General features: G+C 38.3%; 1 protein-coding gene and 1 long non-coding RNA gene across 3 annotated transcripts in view; one reads left to right on the top strand and one right to left on the bottom strand.

Moving 5' to 3' along the window:
- Window positions 1-18,058, top strand: part of FYB1 (FYN binding protein 1) — a 122,125-nt gene extending 104,067 nt beyond the window's left edge. For both annotated transcript variants that reach the window (XM_048851133.2, XM_048851132.2), the window contains 4 exons: window positions 5,267-5,429; window positions 15,923-15,956; window positions 17,186-17,217; window positions 17,350-18,058. In XM_048851133.2, coding sequence (XP_048707090.2) covers window positions 5,267-5,429; window positions 15,923-15,956; window positions 17,186-17,217; window positions 17,350-17,372 — 252 coding nt within the window. In that variant the 3' untranslated portion in view covers window positions 17,373-18,058. The remainder of the gene's footprint in view (window positions 1-5,266; window positions 5,430-15,922; window positions 15,957-17,185; window positions 17,218-17,349) is intronic.
- LOC125637070 (uncharacterized) lies at window positions 494-12,302 on the bottom strand. Its single transcript, XR_007356819.2, has 4 exons — window positions 11,955-12,302; window positions 5,349-5,404; window positions 3,856-4,017; window positions 494-2,170 (listed from the first exon to the last, which is right to left on the bottom strand). It is a non-coding gene; the product is annotated as an uncharacterized LOC125637070 (long non-coding RNA).
- Window positions 18,059-19,180: the final 1,122 nt, after the last annotated feature.

Below are 19,180 nucleotides of genomic sequence, written 5' to 3'. Positions count from 1 at the left end.
TTAAACTGCAGATGTTATAGTAACATAAAATCTATATATCTTTTAGTTGTGTGTTCCTGTGGCAACTTTAGCTCTTTCAAATGACAGTTTAGGAACAAAAGTTAGTGCAATGATGTAGACTTATTTATATTCAGACCCACTGGATAAGGGCAGCAATTTTCAATGGTGCTTAACCCTGTCTGGCTGCCATTTGAAATCAATGGCAAACTTAGGCCAACGCTCAGCACCTTAGAAGTACAGTAATTTGTACAAGATTAATTTACATTGTGAGGGCTTCTGCCTTATGTCTAGTATCAGGAGGTAGCCACGTTAGTCAGTATCCACAAAATGATACATCTGAAGAAGTGAGTTTTTTACCCACGAAAGTTTATGTCCAAATAAATCTGTTAGTCTTTAAGGTGCCCCCAGACTCCTTGTTGTTTTGGCCTTATGTCTGACACTACCACAGTAGGCACAAATTAGTAATAATAGTACAATTCACACAGACTCATCATTTATTGTATCATTTTAATTAAAGGATTTTTTTTGCTTTGTGGTACACAAAACATTAAACAGCTGCTGCCATTAATAACTGAAATAGGATTTAGGCATTTAATCAATCTCAAAAACTATATGATGCTGATAAGCTGCAAAGTAATAAAGATTGTTCCTCTTACACAATAAAAGCACAAGAATGGCTATATTGGGTCAGACCAATCGTCCATCTAGCCCTGAAAGCTGTCTTCCGACAGCAACCAGTGCTAGATGCTTCAGAGGGAATGAATAGAACAGGGCAGTTATCGAATGCTCCATCCCCTGTTGCCCAGTTCCAGCTTCTGGCAATCAGAGCTTTAGGGACACCCAAAGCATAGAGTTGCCTCACTGACCATTGGCTAATAGCCATTGATGGGCCTATCCTCCACGAATTTATCTAATTCTTTTTTGAACCCAGTCTTACTTTTGGCCTTCACAATATCCCCTGGCAATGAATTCCATGGGCTGACTGTGCATTATGTGAAGAAGTACTTCCTTATGTTTGTTTTAAACTTGCTGCCTATTAATTCCATTGGGTGACCCCTGGTTCTTGTCTAATGTGAAGGAGTAAATAACACCTCCTTATTCACTTCCTGCACACCAGTCATGATTTTATACATGTCTCTCATCTCCTCCCTTAGTCATCTCTTTTATAAATTGAACAATCCCAGTCTTTTTTCATCTCTCCTCATAGGGAAGCTGTTCCATACCCAGAAACATTTTTGTTGCCCTTTCTGTACCTTTTCCAGTTCTAATATATCTTTTTTTGAGATATGGCAACCAGGACTACATGCAGTATTGAAGATGTGGGCGTACCATGGGTTTATATAGTGACATTATGACATTTTCTGTCTTATTATCTATCCCTTTCCTAATGGTTCCTAACACTCTGTTAGCTTTTTTGACTGCCTCTGCACCTGGAGGAAATGTTTTCAGAGAACAATCTACAATGACTCCAAGATCTCTTTCTTGTCTGATAACAGCTAATTTAGACCCTATCGTTTTGTATGGTATAGTTGGGATTATGATTTCCAGTGTGCATTACTATGCATTTATCAATAAAGAATTTCCTCTGCCAATTTCTTGTCCTGTCTCCCAGTTTGTGAGATCCATTTGTAACTCTTCACAGTCAGCTTTAGACTTAACAATCTTGAGTAATTTTCTGTCATCTGCAAACTTTGAAACCTGAGTTTACCCCTTTTTCCAGATCATTTATGAATATGATGAACAGCACTGGTCCCAGTGGGGACCCCACTATTTACCTCTCTCCACTGTGAAAATTGACCATTTATTCCGACTCTTTTTATTTCCTGTCTTTTAACCAGTTACAGATCCATGAGAGGACCTTCCCTCTTATCCCATGTCTGCTTACTTTGCTTAACAGTCTTTGGTGAGGGACCTTGTCAAAGACTTTCTGAAAGTCCAAGTGCACTGTATCCACTGGATCACCCTTGTCCACATGTTTGTTGATCCATCAAAGAATTCTACAAATTGATGAGGCATGATTTCCCTTTACAAAATCCGTGTTGACTCTTCCCCAACATATTGTGTTCATCCATGCGTCTGATAATTCTGTTCTTTACTATAGTTTCAATCAGTTTGCCTGGTACTGAAGTGAGACTTACTGACCTGTAATTGCCAGGATTGCCTCTGGAGCCTTTAAAAAAAAAAGCAGCATTACATTAGCTATAAATCATAGAATAATGTTTGCCTCCCTTGGGACAGTTTGAAAGTGCTTTGTTTCCTCTGTCTCAGTAGATCCAGTGTTTCACACACTTGGGACATGGATACAAACTGAATAAAAGTGGCGCTTTGGTTGACAGTCTCAACACAGTGGCCAAGGACTGAACGATCTGTGCTCTGGCTTTTAGCCCTGGTCTACACTAGGACTTTAGGTCGAATTTAGCAGCATTAAATCGATGTAAACCTGCACCTGTCCACACGATGAAGCCCTTTATTTCGACTTAAAGGGCTCTTAAAATCGATTTCCTTACTCCACCCCTGACAAGTGGATTAGCGCTTAAATCAGCCTTGCCGGGTCGAATTTGGGGTACTGTGTACACAATTCGACGGTATTGGCCTCTGGGAGCTATCCCAGAGTGCTCCATTGTGACTGCTCTGGACAGCACTCTCAACTCAGATGCACGATTGTTTGCCATTGCTCTGACGCAGGGAGGGGCGACTGATGACACAGCTTACAGGGTGGGCTTACAGGAAGCTAAAATCAACAAAGGGGGTGGCTTTACATCAAGGAGTATTTCAGGCAGGACTTCACGGAGGGTTCCAATAAGAAATGGTGCACCTAAGTTATTGTTCTTATTGGAACAAGGAGGTTAGTCTGGCTTCTGATTGATACACGGCTAGATTTACCTTGCTGCACCTTCTCTGTGAGTGACTGCAGTGTGACCTAGAGGAATGAGTCCCCTAGACGGGGGGCGGGAGGGGGGCGTTGCAAATGAGTACAAAACAAATCTGGTCTATTTCTTGTTTTGATACACTCCATCTATCTTTTACATCTTTGGCTGGCAGCAGATGGTGCAGAAGGACTGCATGCCATCTACATCTCATGGCTGCTCGGCAGAAGATGGTACAATAGGACTGCTAGGCATCCTCATCTCTTGCCTGCCCGGCAGAAGACGATGCAATAGGACTGCTAGCAATCCGTATCAACTGCCTGCTCACCATAAGATGGTTCAATAGGACTGACTGCAGGACTAAAGAGAATGACTTGATCAGGTCACTCCAAATTTAGTCCCTGTGCCCATGTCTGCCCAGGCGCTCCTGATCGACCTCATACAGGCGACCAGGAGCACGTCGGACATGACGATGACAGCTACCAGTCCTATTGCACCATCTGCTGCCACAAGGCAATGGGTTGCTGCTGCTGTGTAGCAATGCAGTACCGCGTCTGCCAGCACCCAGGAGACATACGGTGACAGTGAGCTGAGCGGGCTCCATGCTTCCCTGGTATGGCATCTGCACAGGTAACTCAGGAAAAAAGGCGCGAAACGATTGTCTGCCCTTGCTTTCATGGAGGGAGGGAGGGAACAGGGGCCTGACGATATGTACCCAGAACCACCCGTGACAATGTTTTAGCCCCATCAGGCATTGGGATCTCAACCCAGAATTCCAATGGGCAGCGGAGACTGCGGGAACTGTGGGATAGCTACCCACAGTGCAACACTCCGAAAGTCGACTCTAGCCTCGGTACTGTGGAAGCACTCCGCCGAGTTAATGCACTTAGAGCATTTTCTGTGGGGGGACACACACTCGAATATATAAAACCGATTTCTAAAAAAACGACTTCTATAAATTCGACCTAATTTCGTAGTGTAGACATACCCTTAGAGTGATTCATCCAGCTCAGAGCGGGAGTATATTGGGAAACAGTGAAGGGAAGTCTGCGTTGCCGCTGCCTGTGCTGTACCCTGTTTGTTTGATGGAAAGATGGTTTCACTCTCTGCCTGTGCCAGTTCCGCGACCTTTGCTAACACCAAAATTCCTCTACAAAAATTTAGAAATCAGTAAAATTATTCAAATGCAGCTGAATAATTGTGTGAAAGGACTAGCCTATAGGGAAAGAAGTGATTTTATTATGTATGTCTCATGTCAATAAGAGTTTGTCATTTGTGATTTTTTGACTGACATGGCCAATTTTCTCTTTTGGTAGTTCTGTCTATAATACATCATGTGTATAATGTATGATAAGTTTATTACTAGAATAAAATATACAGCATCCCGTTCATTCACACCAAGGGCTGACTTTCAAACACTTTGAAACGCAGTTGCATTCTCTATTTGTACCAGGAAATTGGGTACTTGCATAGCAAATGGCATTGCAGATGACATCAATTTGCTATCCCATACCCATAGAGACGTGCAAGCCAAAATCAAATGATCCAGATTAGTAGGATTAAAAATCAGCACCAAGAAAACTAAAACCATGAGAATTAACCCACAACAAGAAACACCAATAACCTTTTCTGGGACTGACGTAAAAAAGATCCAATATTTCACATATTTTGGCAGGATTGTAAATGTCACAGGTAGAACAGACATTAAAGCCAGAATATCAAAAGACAGACATGCCTTTGTAGTGCTCAAGTTGATCTGGAGAAACATAAATTTTGCCCTCCAGATTAAATTTCAAATATTTAACACTATTGTCAACTCAATATTACTATATTGCACTGAAACTTGGAGACTTATTAAGACCTTCCTATCTAAACTCTAAGTTTTCATAAACAGCTACCTTAGAAAAATCCTCAATATCAGATGGCCAGTAAAAAAACACAAATGAAGAACTCTGGGGGACAAAACAGAAACCGATAGGACAGGAAATTATGGAACAAAAATGGAGATAGCTCGGACATACGTGGAGGAAAGACCTGAATAACGTAAGATAGACATAGGACTGGAACAGACCCAGGGCAACAAGCAATGAGGGAGACCAAGAATAACATGGAAGCACACAACAGAAGCAGAACTGAAAGCCATCAAAATAATATGGGAAGAAGCTAAGACTGCAGCAGCAGGAGATCAGCAAAGATGGAAGGCCCTGTGTTCTGCATGGAATAAAGAGGCATAAGAGATGTGCAGTCAAAAGTATAGATACCATAATAGCGCACACAATTACTTGCCTAAGTTTCTGAAAACCAGACCATAAGTGTTAAGAAACTGTAACACAATGTATAAGAGACTATAAACCTCCTGTAATGTTTGCATCTTGCATCTCTTTATTTTGTTTTTGCAGTTTGAAGGTGAAATTAGAGTTCTTTATTCCACTATGATTATCGCAGATCTGCCGTCTAAAAAATGGGGAGCAAAAGACTTACCAGTGAAACCAGGGGAGTCAGTTGAAGTTATACAAATCATAGATGATGCCAAGGTCCTGTGTAGGAACGAAGAAGGGAAATGTAAGTTATATAACACATGGTACAACATGACACATATTGTGGAACAAACTGGCAAGTAGAGAATAATAATTTACTGCACAACATCACTCATGAAACTAGAAGAATCACAACCTTGTTATGATCAAGCATTGACTAATGATCGCTTTTTCTGGTTGCTTTATGTCTGACAGCATATAGATTATTTGTTGTTATTATTTTGTTATTACTTACAGTAGTGCCTACACAAATGCATGATAAGAGACTGTGCTTGTCCTAAAAAGCTTACCAGCTAAATAGACAAGACAGATCAGGGTGAGAGAAAGGCAGCATTATTATTTAATTAAATATTAGTTTGCATTTCCCAAGATTAACAGGTTTTGTCTGCTGCTCAGATCACTCTATTCATCATATAGAGTACAACTAAAATTTCAGATAGAATTTAATGAAGCAGTAGGGGCCAAATTCACCCTCCCTGCACCTCCAGTGTCAGCTCTCCTACAATTCACCCATAGGAGGACTAGTGATGGTGGTCCGACTTGCCCTCATGCTAGATTTCTATTGTAAGGGAGGGAGGTTTAATCCTTTCAGGAGGCTCTATGGGAGCACCACCAGGGAGTTCTCCACTCAGCAGATCTTAATCACATGTCCTCCCTGGCCAGTGCTGCCTGTTATTAGGGGTTCATAAAGCAGCTGCAGCCAGACATCCTGGAAAAATGTCTTGGCTTCTTCTGTCTGTCTAGCAGAAGCTGGTATGTCCCTTATGTAAATTTGGCCCATGTCCTGATGGTTTTGAATCCTCCAGAGATATTTAATTACCCTACTTTATAAAATTCCCAAATCGGTAGAAATCCATGTTGTATATAAAAAGATGGATGAATAGGCTGCGGGGATACAACACTGCTCTTCCAGCTGCCCTCCTCTTCCATTCTCCCAGCCCATGCCATGGGCTAAAACAGTGACTTTTACCCTTTCATATCTCCTATGTGGGGATTACTGGTCACTGGATCTACATAAGCATGGACCTTTCTTTTGGCATGTCCACTCTGTTCCCCATGTTCTAATCTGTTCTAATTGGGAGCAGAGTCTTCTCCCCAGGGCACCTGGAGGGTGTGGAGGCTCCCCGGCATGGCTGCATGTGGGTTTTCCAATGTGTGGACAGGCCCCTGGCCTGGGCCCTTCCCCAATGGGTGACTTTCATTGTAGCATTTTTCTAAATAGATCATCAACAACAAAACAGAAAATAGTTTGTGGTGTTAGTTTTCCCTATGGATTTCTTCAAAGTCCTTTGATCATTTGAAAAATGACAGAAGCTGCTACTCTGCTGTGCACAAAGGAGTGAAAACAAACAAGAACATCTTCACTGAAAATCCCTGAACAAGTCCCTGTCGACTTCCACATTAATAAGTGGATGAAAGGCGAAAAACCTACCGCATTGAAGTCTATTGCACTTCTGTCATTGACTTTAGTGAGAATAGCTTCATGCCTTTTAAAGAATAATTATGCTTTAAAGCAATGGGTAGAGCAGTCCAAATTCTGTGTTAATTCTATTGACGTCAGTGGAATTGCAGAGGTTGTAAAGTTTCAGAGCAACAGCCGTGTTAGTCTGTATTCGCAAAAAGAAAAGAAACTTGTGGCACCTTAGAGACTAACCAATTTATTTGACCATAAGCTTTTGTGAGCTACAGCTAACTTCATCGGATGCATAGTAGCACATACTATGATCCAATCACTTCTTCTAATATTATATGATTATGCTAGATGGGGTTCATTTGTGAATCTCAAATGCAGATTTTAAGACTCTGCTGATTTTCTAGACATTTGAAAATTCAACGTGATTTTTATAATTTCTTTGTTAGTGAATTCACCCCAGCTAAGGGCATTATGATACATGCATATCTATAGGGTCAAAAAGATTTTATTAAATCAAATTTGAATATAGCTAAGGCTATGATTTTTTCACAGAGGTCTTCCGTGAATTTACCTCAGTGGTCAGGAGCTGCTCAGGAGGGAACCCCACAGCTCCCAACTACCACAGGAGGCAGGGGGACCCCACAGCTCCTGGCTGCCATGGGCAGTGGGGCACCCCTGAGCTCCAGGCTGCTGAGGATGGCAGGGCTGCAGCTCCTGACTGGAGCTCCGCGTTGCCACGGACAGTGGGGGTATCCCAGAGCTCCCGGCCATTGTGGGCAACGGGGGGACCCCGGAGATCCTGGCCTCCGCAGGTGGCAGGGGGACCCTGGAGCTCACAGCCTCTCTGGGCGGGGGGGGACTCCAGACCTCTGAGCTGCCGCAGGCGATGGGGGACCCTGGAGCTCTGAGCCCTCACAGGCAGTGGGAACACCCAGAGTTCAGAGCGGGGCCCCCGCAGCTGCACAGCTTCCCCAGGCAATGTGGGGACCTGCACCTAACTCCCCATTTTGGATATTTTTAGTAAAAGTCACGGACAGATCATGGGCTTCCATGAATTTTTCTTCATTGCCAGTGACATATCCGTGATTTTTACTAGAAATATCCATGACAAAATCTTAGCCTTAAATATAGCCAATACTGACAAGAATTCTAAAGCAATACAGCTGGTATTTCTCCCAACAAAAATAAAATTATAACAAACATACTACCGTAAAACATCTGTGAAATCCATGGTAGCAAAACTCAGCAGTTAAGGACTTTTCTTGTCACTTTTTCTCTTTGCACACCGATTTCCCCCATTTAATTTTTAACTTGCTCAAATACTAACATACCTACATACTTACTTATATACTACCTACATACATGCCTACATAGATCAACACATATTCTCATCTTGATGCACAAGGAATGACGATTATAGGGACAGATTCTTCTCTCAGTTATTTGGTATAAATGTAGAATACACACATTGGAGTTATTAGAAGTATGCTGTGGATCAAATTTTCATCAACACTGCTCTCTGGGCCAGATTCAAAGTCCATGGCAGACTTTCCATTCACTTCAGTAGACTAAATGGCAGCCTAAAGGGACCTTAAAGTGTTTGTAAATGTAATTTATGTCCACATTAAGGCCCCTTTACACTGCCACAGTGTTGTAAAGAGCCCTTGGAGTAAATAAGAATCAGGCCCTCCATTTTTATCAGATAAACGAGAGCAGAGTTTTACTCACAGGCACCTACATTCACATACCACGTAAAATACACAAAAGGGAACAAAGGAGTTTTAAAACCCAGCACGTTCTGATACATAGCTTTTGGGCCATATTTTCCCACAGAGAAAGAAATGCAATATAGGCTGGAGCAGTGTCAAACAAACTCAGAGACCAGAGAGCTGCAAGAAATCCTAGCTCCTGCCTCATGAGTCCAGTCTCCTGCAATAGTAGCACAATCCTGTGACTTCAAGAAGGGGAAAAGTTGCTGGAGCCCATGAACTATTTGAGAAACAGCAATCCTGCTCTCTTGTGAATGTGCCTAATAAAGAAAGAAAGAATAAAAAGCAGAAATGAGACAGACAGAATGATTTTTAAATGGAATATTTCTCAGAGTTCTCCACGAGATATCAGCAGGTTGTCGGGCCAGTCCTGCAAAATGTTAGACTTGGTCTACACTACAGAGTTGGTCAACGTAAGGCAGCTTACATTGACCCAATTATGTCAGGGTCTACACTACAATGCTGCTCCTGCTGAAGTTAGTGGCCCGCTACACCAACATAATAAATCCACCTCCATGAGAGGCGTACTGCTTATGTCAATGAAGTTAGGGAGACACAGTGTCCGTGTAGACACTGCATTACTTACCTCAGTTGTTGGCTGTCAGCCCAAGTGGGTCTGACAGCTAGAGCCCTCCACCCAGCCCCAGCGCTGACAGCCCGAGCTGTCAGTCAGGCCCTGGGTGAGGACTGAAGGTGCCGGTGTCCCACAATATCTCACTTCAGTAGTTGGAAGTGCTTCTGGTTAGGACATGCACTACCAACAGAAGGAGCCAATGTGGTTATAAACGACTGCTTTAATTACTGTGGTGGCTGTACATTGACTTAAGTCAGCTTAATTTTGTAGTGTAGACAAGCCCTTAGTCTCTACTCAGCTGGAGTCAAAAGCAGACAAAGTCTTTAAAAAGAACTCCTGTTTTTATGCCAGTGACATCCCTAGTAATGAAAGCTGAGGAAAGAGAAATGGTAAAATTCTAAATAGATAGAACTTCATGTAATTGGAGTCAGTGTCATTTAGTCAGTTGTGTGAGTAAAAATGTGCAAGATTGGGTCCTTCAGCCCATTAGCAAGACAGCTGTAGTCAAATATTTGAATGAACAAGTTATGGTAGAGGTTATTTAAATAGCCACTCTTCATGACTCTCATTATATTAATACAGGCAAGATTAATACAGGCAAGAGCATAAATATTTTCCCTAATATATCTTTAATCAAATATTAAAGGTGTAGGAAAATGAGTCATATTAATGACAACAAGATTTCATGTGCCTTTTTCAAAGCATTCCTGTTCTGACTTTAGTTCAGAAGCTTTTGGAACCCATATTAAAAAAAAAAAAAAGAACTGATAATTTGGTTGCTAACTTCTTTACTGAGAAGCTGTCATTTGGTAATTAGTTTAGAACAGTGTCACTAACCTGTAGCTGTTAACTTTGGACATAATTATTTAATTAAAGAAGATTATTTTTAAATGTGATTGTGTTAATTTAACTATTAACAGTAAGAAATTGAGGCTAAAGCAGATCTCAGAAATCTGAATAGCATCCAAATAATTACTTTATTATATTAAATTAATGTAGATTATCTTTAAAGGAATTTTCAACTCTGACCCTAGATATAAATTCTCTCTAAACAATTTTACATGATTTATGTATTGTGGCTGTGACACAGAAAAATCAATAATTTGTTCTACTAAGTCTGCTAATTGGAAAATTTACATTACAGTAACATGAGACAGGAAAGCAGAGTGGTATATGCCAGAGAGAAGCTCATTTCCCCTTGGGAATTATGGTAATTGGTGATTTTTCCCTATTTTAAGAGGGAAGCATGCTAACATGAAATGAATTACAGGAACTCTGGTTTCAAAGGCCCCAGGAGAGCAGTACGATCAGGTCTTCAATTGTTGCCTTTGTAATATTTGCTATTTGAGTTGTAATTGAAAAATAAAGGGGTGGGGGAGTATCTAACATAGCAGTGCCAAACTTGTTCAGCAGAACGTGCTGAATTCCATTTTAATGAAGGTATACATTTAAGACTACATGTTTCCTTCATTCCACTGCAGGGCTCCCACTGATGTCAATGGGTGGTTTGCACAAAAATCAAGGGTAGAATACAGCTTGAGGAGTATGCACCACTCAGAGCTATTCTCTCAGGTTGTCTGCAGACTCAGACAGACATCACCCTGTCAGCTACACTTAGTTCACATTTGGAAGGTTTTCTTTACAACAATGAAAACTTCAAACTTCCTTCTTTAATAGAAGCTGTAATTCTGCAGAATCTGAATATGACTTGTTGGCCAGACAAATACATCAGGGGGCCAGATCCTTACCAGACAGTGGGTAGTTGACATCCCTGATTGAGAGGTTTCAGACTATGGATACAATATTGCTGAATGTTTCTTTACTCTCATGGCCACCTCATCACAATTTAGAGCTTCTCCAAAAATACTAATTCTCTGTTATTTCGTAATCTAATTGGCTAATTACTTTTAAAAGATTTTTCCATTCAGTGTCTCTATTCCTAGTTCAACAATATCTTTAGGTGTATATGATTCTCTATGATTTGATTTTGCATTGACAAAATTTCTTCACTATAGCAAAATGACAGCTCTGCTATAGTTAAGATGAAGACTCACTTAATATTTAAAGAATAACTATTCTAAGTGCTCTAAAATCCACTTGCTTACTTGGATTGCACTCATGGAGGTGCAAGGTGGGGTTAGTGGTTCAAATTTGGGTTCATTTGAGCAATGGGTTCCCAAGATGCAGTCTCCCTAAAAAGGTACCTTTAAATTAGTACCAAACTTTTGCCTTCTCTACATATACTATTGTTGATCTACATACAGTTAGATCTTGTTATAGGTTCTCTCTTCTGTCAGCAACTCCCAAATGGTGGTATCAATCTCTATTGCTAGTGTTACCCCAAAAATTAGGCTTTTGGGCGCCCCTAGAATAACCTGCCTATTGCCCCCTTAATCTGCTCTTCCTGGGGTATGCGTCTCCAGGGTAGCTAAGGAAACACTTGAGGGACACGGATGTAACCTTCCGCTAAAGTGATTGACACAAGTTGCATATTTTCCAAAACAAAGTATCTTTTTATTAATTTAAGTACAATGTAATCTAAAATTGTAAATAAGATACAAATCCCTTATTGCAAATTAAAGAGCATTTAAACCACAATAGCACATAGTTTAAATGATTCTACGTGATGCACTCTATTACAGGTGTCAGTCTGCAATAGATCACTGACAATTCTTATCTTGTATTTTGAGTTTTACATAAGAAAATTATAATTAACAACCATTCATTCACACATTCACTCATATTAAGTATACTATACTTATGCTAAACTATAGTTAAAATTAACAAGCTTACTGTCTGGTGATTCCACCACATTGTTACTAATGTTGCTGCTACTTGCTGCTGAAGTAGCTTTTCTTAGCAGCGTTCTTCTCGGGATTCTAAACCCTCTCTCTCTGGAACTCTTCGATCTCCTCAACAACATTTCTGTTTGCTCGGTAAGCCCTTGGATCTTTCTTTTTGCTCCTTTCCAGCAGCTCTTCTCACTGGCTCCCGACTGACCTCTTTGCCTGCTCTCCAATCTTGTTCTCTGTCAAGTGTCTTAACTTCCTGCCTTTTATGCTGTTTTATCAGAGGTTTTTTTGTAATGCTATTCTTAACCCCTATTGAGCATACTTACTAACACACATTACCTCATCTTCAGGCTGTACATGCTTATCACCATACATTACTGTATCTCATTCTGCACATGCTCACTCATGTTGTTTCTATTTCAGAACCATGATTACCTCATCTGACCCCACTGCTCATATTCTAGGACATTTACTTTGTGACCATACCTCATTTTATTCTGCATTAACTGGGCATGGTCCAAATTTGACCTACTTAGCTGATTTTTATACCATGCATGCTCATGATCTGTAGCTTCCATTTTAAAGTGGAGTGACTCCTGCTTATTCAGAATAGAGATTAGTCATACAAAATGGAGGAAAGAGAGTTTCTCCAGTAACACTAGCAACTCTTTGATACCATTGTTTGTGAGTTGCTGCAGAAGAAAAAATCTATAACAAGAACTACCTATTTGTAGATCAACAGTAGTATATGCAGAGAAGACTTATGTTTGGTATTAATTTAAAGGCACAGTGACACTTCTGCTAGATTTTATGTTATTATAAGAGTTCTAAAACTTTACACTAAAATTCTGTGTACTTTAGGGATCCATATAGTCTGCCATCTGCACAAGTTTTGAAATGAGTTTGCCTGCTTGTGTCTTGTATGCACTCAAGGTGACATCTCTTGTAATTGGATTTGAGTCATCAGATACTGTAGTTTAAGGGTAATCTAAACCAAACTAGACAAAATAATTATATACTGACTCTCCCCAACGACTGTAATGGATTGGGAATCTTGGAAATTTCTCCTTCATAACTGATCGTCCAATAGCTGTCAGATACTATAGGGATTGCCATTATATAAGAATTAGAATATCAGGTATCTTTTTCCAAAGTCAACAAGACATTTTTTTCAAAGGGATTAAAATATCCTGTGTGTAGTTGTCTCCTGATCCAGCAATAATAGAAGAAAATGTTATTTTTATTCATTGATGAGGAGCTCTTCTCAGTTTCTTTTATATTCTTATATTTTGAGTTTTTTTATTAATCTTGTCTATTAACAAAGTTCAATTATAGTCACCCAATAAATTAACTTTTCCACACAACTCCAAGAATATTTCTGTCCCAGGAACAAGCTACATTTCTGTTACTTAGGCCTAACAAATACATTTTTAAAAGTGCCATTTTTATTTTCTGGTCCGGTATGGCAGTCCCAGTAATTTCTGTTATCATTCACCACAATATGAGTGTGTCCATCTCTCTGTACGTATAGATAAAAACCAATTTGTCTTAACAATACTTTGAAAATAAAAAATTAGCATTGTTGATTGGGGATGTCGAAAAAAATTAATTGCAATTAATCATAGTTTTAATTGCACTGTTAAACAATAGAATACCAATTGAAATTTATTAAATATTTTGGATGTTTTTCTGCATTTTCAAATATATTGATTTCAATAACAATTTTTTTATTACAAATTTTTGCAGTGTAAAATGGTAAACAAAAGAAATAGTGTTTTTCAATTCACCACACACAAGTACTGTAGTGAAATTTCTTTATCATGAAAGTGCAACTTACCAATGTAGATTTTTTTTGTTAGATAACTGCACTCAAAAACAAAACAATGTAAAACTTTAAAGCCTGCAAGTCCACACAGTCCTACTTCTTGTTCAGCCAATCACTAAGACAAACAAGTTTGTTTACATTTATGGGAGATAATGCTGCCCGCTTCTTATTTTACAATGTCACCTGAAAGTGAAAACAGGCATTCGCATGGCACTTTTGTAGCTGGCATTACAAGGTATTTACGTGCCAGATATGCTAAACATTTGTATGCCCCTTCATGCTTCGGCCACCATTCCAGAGGACATGCTTCCGTGCTGATGACACTTGTTAACAAAATAATGCATTAATTAAATTTGTGACTGAACTCATCGGGGGAGAATTGTATGTCTCCAGCTCTGCCATATATTTCATGTTATAGCAGTCTCGGATGATAACCCATCATGTGTTGTTCGTTTTAAGAACACTTTCACTGTAGATTTGACAAAACACAAAAAAGGTACTGATGTGAAATATCTAAAGATAGCACTCAACCAAGGATTAAGAATCTGAAGTGCCTGCCAAAATCTGAGAGGGACGAATTATGGAGTATGCTTTCACAAGTATTAAAAGAGCAACACTCCGATGCAGAAGCTACAGAACTTGAATCATTGAAAAAGAAAATCAACTTTCTGCTGGTGGCATCTGACTCAGATGATGAAAACGAACATGAGTTAGTCCACACTGCTTTGGATCATTATTGAGCAGAATCCATCATCAGCATGGACACGTCCTCTGGAATGATGGATGAAGCATGAAGGGACATAGGAATCTTTAGACCATCTGGCATTTAAATATCTTGCGACACCAGCTACAAAGGTGTCCTCACTTTCAGGAGACATTGTAAACAAGAAGCAGGCAGCATTATCTCCTGCAAATGTAAACAAACTTTTTTGTCTGAGCGATTGGCTGAACAAGAAATAGGACTGAGTGGACATGTAGGCTCTAAGGTTTACAATGTTTTATTTTTGAATTCAGTTATTTTTTGTACATAATTCTACATTTGCAAGTTCAACTTTCATGATAAAGAGATTGCACTACAGTACTTGTATTAGGAGAATTGAAAAATACTATTTCTTTTGTTTTTTACAGTGCAAATATTTGTAATCAAAAATAAATATAAAGTGAGCACTGTACACTTTGTATTCTGTGTTGTAATTGAAATCAATATATTTGAAAATGTAGAAGATATCCAAAAATATTTAAATAAATGGTATTTTATTATTGGTTAACTGCAGGATTAATCACGATTAATTTAATTGCTTGACAGCCCTATAAAAATTAATGAATACTGAGACTAAATTCAGGTTATTGGACCAATCAAGAAAAGGTGTCTCATTTAATCATGTAGTTTTACACTGTTCTGAACAGATATTGCTTAATTATTAGGTAAGCTCCTATTAAACACCATTAAATTACTTTAATGAGGCTACTCTTGTGAGTGGGAGTATGGGGGTCACACTCTGACTCTAAGTGTACCTCCTGATGAGTCTGAGTCACCTTTTGTGGATTAATGGGTAGTTTTGCAGCCAGAGCGGCAGGTATTCAGTCTTTTTGAAACATCTGGTAAGAGAAGATGTTATTTGGCTACACGACACATTTTGTAAATTCTGTTAAAACTTGTGCAATCTAACATTGTTTCACATATCTGCTAAGTAACCAAGAAATTAAAATAAAAAATAAAATCTGATCCTGTACATCTTGAATTCCCCTCTGTTCCCCATAGCACTAGGTGTCTGAGCAATGGAAATTCATTACAATGACATGAAAAATTACTGCTTATGTGCACATACGGTGTCTAGCACAATGGATCCCTGATCTCTGATTGGGACCTGTAGGTGCTACCATAATATTACTACTTCTACTGCTACCTCTCATAACAATAATAATTAATGATGAATTAATCACTTTAAATTCATTTCAGTATCATGTGTGTAAATTCTCTGTGATTACCACCTCTTCCTTTCTACTGTACCGTAGGTATATATATTTCTATTTCATGTATTAAAAAATGCGCTATGCATTTCAAATGACTTTCTCTGGGAACACAAGAAATACAATGTAAATTGAAATTAAATATATATATATATGTATATTTAATTTTACAGATGGCTATGTCCTGAGAAGCAGTTTAATGGAGAAGTAAGTACAAAATGATCTTCTGGAAACTTGTCATAAAACATTCAGTTTTGCTGTTAACTACTCATTGTGCAACTAAAAGTGAAAATAAAATATTTTATTGTATGAGTTTATTGCTAAATTGGTTATGAAGTTTAACCTTCCCACATTTGTGTTTGAAATTATCTGTGGAACCACTCCTGTATTATTGACTGAGCATTGAAAAATTCAGGACTCAGCATTGAAAAATTATACAAAACACATGCCTTAATCCATAATTTTAATATTATAATAACCATTATTTAACTGCACATTACTTAAAATGATGGCAATTTCAAATGTTTAAATATATTAGACCAATTTCTCCTCTAATTTTCTCCTGTTTAATTCCAGTGGGGCTGCACAGGTGTAATCCAAAGCAGAATTTGGCTCAGTATTTATGCTTCCAATACTCAGTCTAGGTGCACTGGCTTTAGCATTTAGGGCCTGATCCAAAGCCCATAAAAGTAAATGGGAGTCTTTCCATTGCCTTCAGTAGGGTTTGGATCAGGCCCTTAAACACCAAATTGGATGACAGATTTAGGCCTCAACCCTGCACACTCTTATACATGCACTTAACTTTAAACATATGAGTTGTCCCGTTAAAAACAATGGGACTATTCAATTACATAAATAAGTGCATAAGTAAATAACTTGTTTTGAAAATATACTCTTTGGAGAGCATGTACTGTTTGTAAACGGACAATAGCTGAATGTGTTGTCTAGCATTTACTTTCTCCAGTTCCATTATTATATTGCTGAGCATCTTTTGAGAAAGTTTAAGGATATGATGATTCCCTCTACTACTGTTTTCATTTATTGGTTAAAAAAATAAAAATGAAAATCAATGACCATTTCATTTTAAATCAACATTTTGTAAAAGTACTCACAAAAATGATGATTTTTTTAGTCATCATTTTTCTTACATTGTTTTTAAAAATGCCATTTTCCAAAAAAATGTTATCCATGTCTATTCTTTACTTTCAAGTTCCTTGAGCATGTTGTCCTCTCTACCTGTCTTGATTTCAGAATGTTCCTTCCAAATATAGAAATATCTGAAGTCTATATATAAATATGGTATTTCCTTAATCGTGTTTAATTACTTGATATGTGTCTAGACCATGCTACCTGATTTTGTATCTACTTGCAAATGATAATATATACTATGAGGTTTTTTTAAAATCAAATATATTTTTCTCTTTCTAAATTTACAGTGATGGAGATATCTACGATGATATTGCTGATGGTATGTTGCACATTTCAAACAATATAGTAATTGTTACATTTAATGTAACTGAAATAAATCACTTTTTTAAATCTATGTTAGTAGTAAATTATTATACAATACTAATATTTTTGCATTTTCTTTCCCATTCAGGTTGCATCTATGATAATGATTAATCTTGAATATTGTTAAAGTGTGAACTTCATTGGGGGTACTATCTCCTCTGGATTTCCAATTGGCATAAAACATCACCAAAGCTGATTAGTCACAAGTTATGGCTATCATCAGTGATTACCCTTCTACATGTACCAAGTTTTGGTTAATCTATGTCGAACGTTAGATCTTTTGGATTTATTGCTTTGAATGGTATTTCCTCTTTGTCATGTATCAGCACAACTAAAATTTGGGTAATCTGAACTGAAATTAAAATTTTCATCAAATGTGTCCTTTCTGCCTCTGCCACAGTCGACTGGTCCATATAAAAATAATTCATCAGGCAACTTCACCCAGAGATGCCAATTCACGGCTACAAAGGATATGTGGGCCACTAGGCCCTGGTGGCATGGACTGCCCACGTTGTGGAGGACAGCATCATGAAAAGAAATGTAACCACCAATGGTAACCACCATTGTTGTGAAAGCAGAAAATAGAAGTGGGTGGCAGAGAAGCCAATATATCATTGACTCAATATTCCAATTTTAATAGTCAGGATTAATGTGATAAACATGGCCATGTGCCTCCACTGCTAAAGTTTATACTGTACCAGTAACAGACTGTAGTTCTCTAAAATAATCATTAAATGTTTCATATGTTATTTTTGAATACATAATAATTACATAATAATAAACATAATTTATCGGGGTTTTTTATGTGTTTTATGTACAGAACTCTGAGATACTAGCCATGGAAGGCTCTCCTTAACTATATAGCACATCGTTTGTTATTCAGCAGATTTTCAGGATGTTTATCCTAAGGCTTTACTCTCTGTTTAGTTTAAAGGGAATTTGCCAAGTCATTACTCTAGTTTAGGCATGAAAATCTACTTCTTATAATTGTATAATCTGGTGGGAAATAGCCTCTCGATTTAATGTATATACATAGTCTCAAATTGCAACATTCTGATGCTGAGATTTTTCTTTTAAATATTGCTTTCTTACACTAGAGTCAGTTAAAGGAAGGACGCAACTAACAAAACCTATTTCTAAAACTGCCAGCTTCATTGATGATGCTATCATACAAATAAGCAAGTCTTTATAGTAAAATAAGTTATGTAATAAATTATTAATATTACTTTGCACTTATTCGTATCAGGTCCATTGAAAATACAATAATATTAACAATGAATCCCAAACACAGAAGAACAGAATGTTTAGAAAATGAGATTTTATTTGTAGCTTCTCAGGTCTTGTCTACATTGGGAATTTTGGCCATCAGTAACTAGCTAACACCAGTATAGTAGGATTAGTGCAAACCCTGAATGAAGACAGGCAAAACTGCTATAAACTATGACTTGCAATAGTGCAGCTTACCCAAGCTTGAAACCAAAGTAAGTAAAAGTTACTGCTTATAGCAGTTAAGCCTGCATACGCCAGAGTGAAATCTTGGCTCAGTGGGAGTTTTGCCACTGATTTCAGTAGAGCCAGGATTTCACCCTAGGGCTTGCACTAGGATAGCTACAGCAATTATTGTCCCTAATCTCCTCTGTAATCACGGCATAGAAGGATATCAACTATAAAATGAAATAGAACACATTTTTTACGATGTTTAGTAGCAAACATGATTTAACATCACATAACCACCTGTAAACCATAGTCTAAATAATAGTTTAAAATCACAGGTTTTTATAATCTGGAGCCAGTTTTGAAGTTTTGCACTGAATTAGAGCCTCCAGTTCTGCATCTGAATGTTCACATCAGCACATAGGCACACAAATACCTATTTTAGGCATTTAAGCACCACTGTTAGCATCCCAATTTGAAATCTG

The sequence above is a fragment of the Caretta caretta genome, chromosome 5, assembly GCF_965140235.1.
Source record: "Caretta caretta isolate rCarCar2 chromosome 5, rCarCar1.hap1, whole genome shotgun sequence".
NCBI classification, from domain to species: Eukaryota; Metazoa; Chordata; order Testudines; family Cheloniidae; genus Caretta; species Caretta caretta.
Note: the sequence above shows the minus strand (reverse complement) of the source record. Positions and strands in the feature narration are given on the sequence as shown.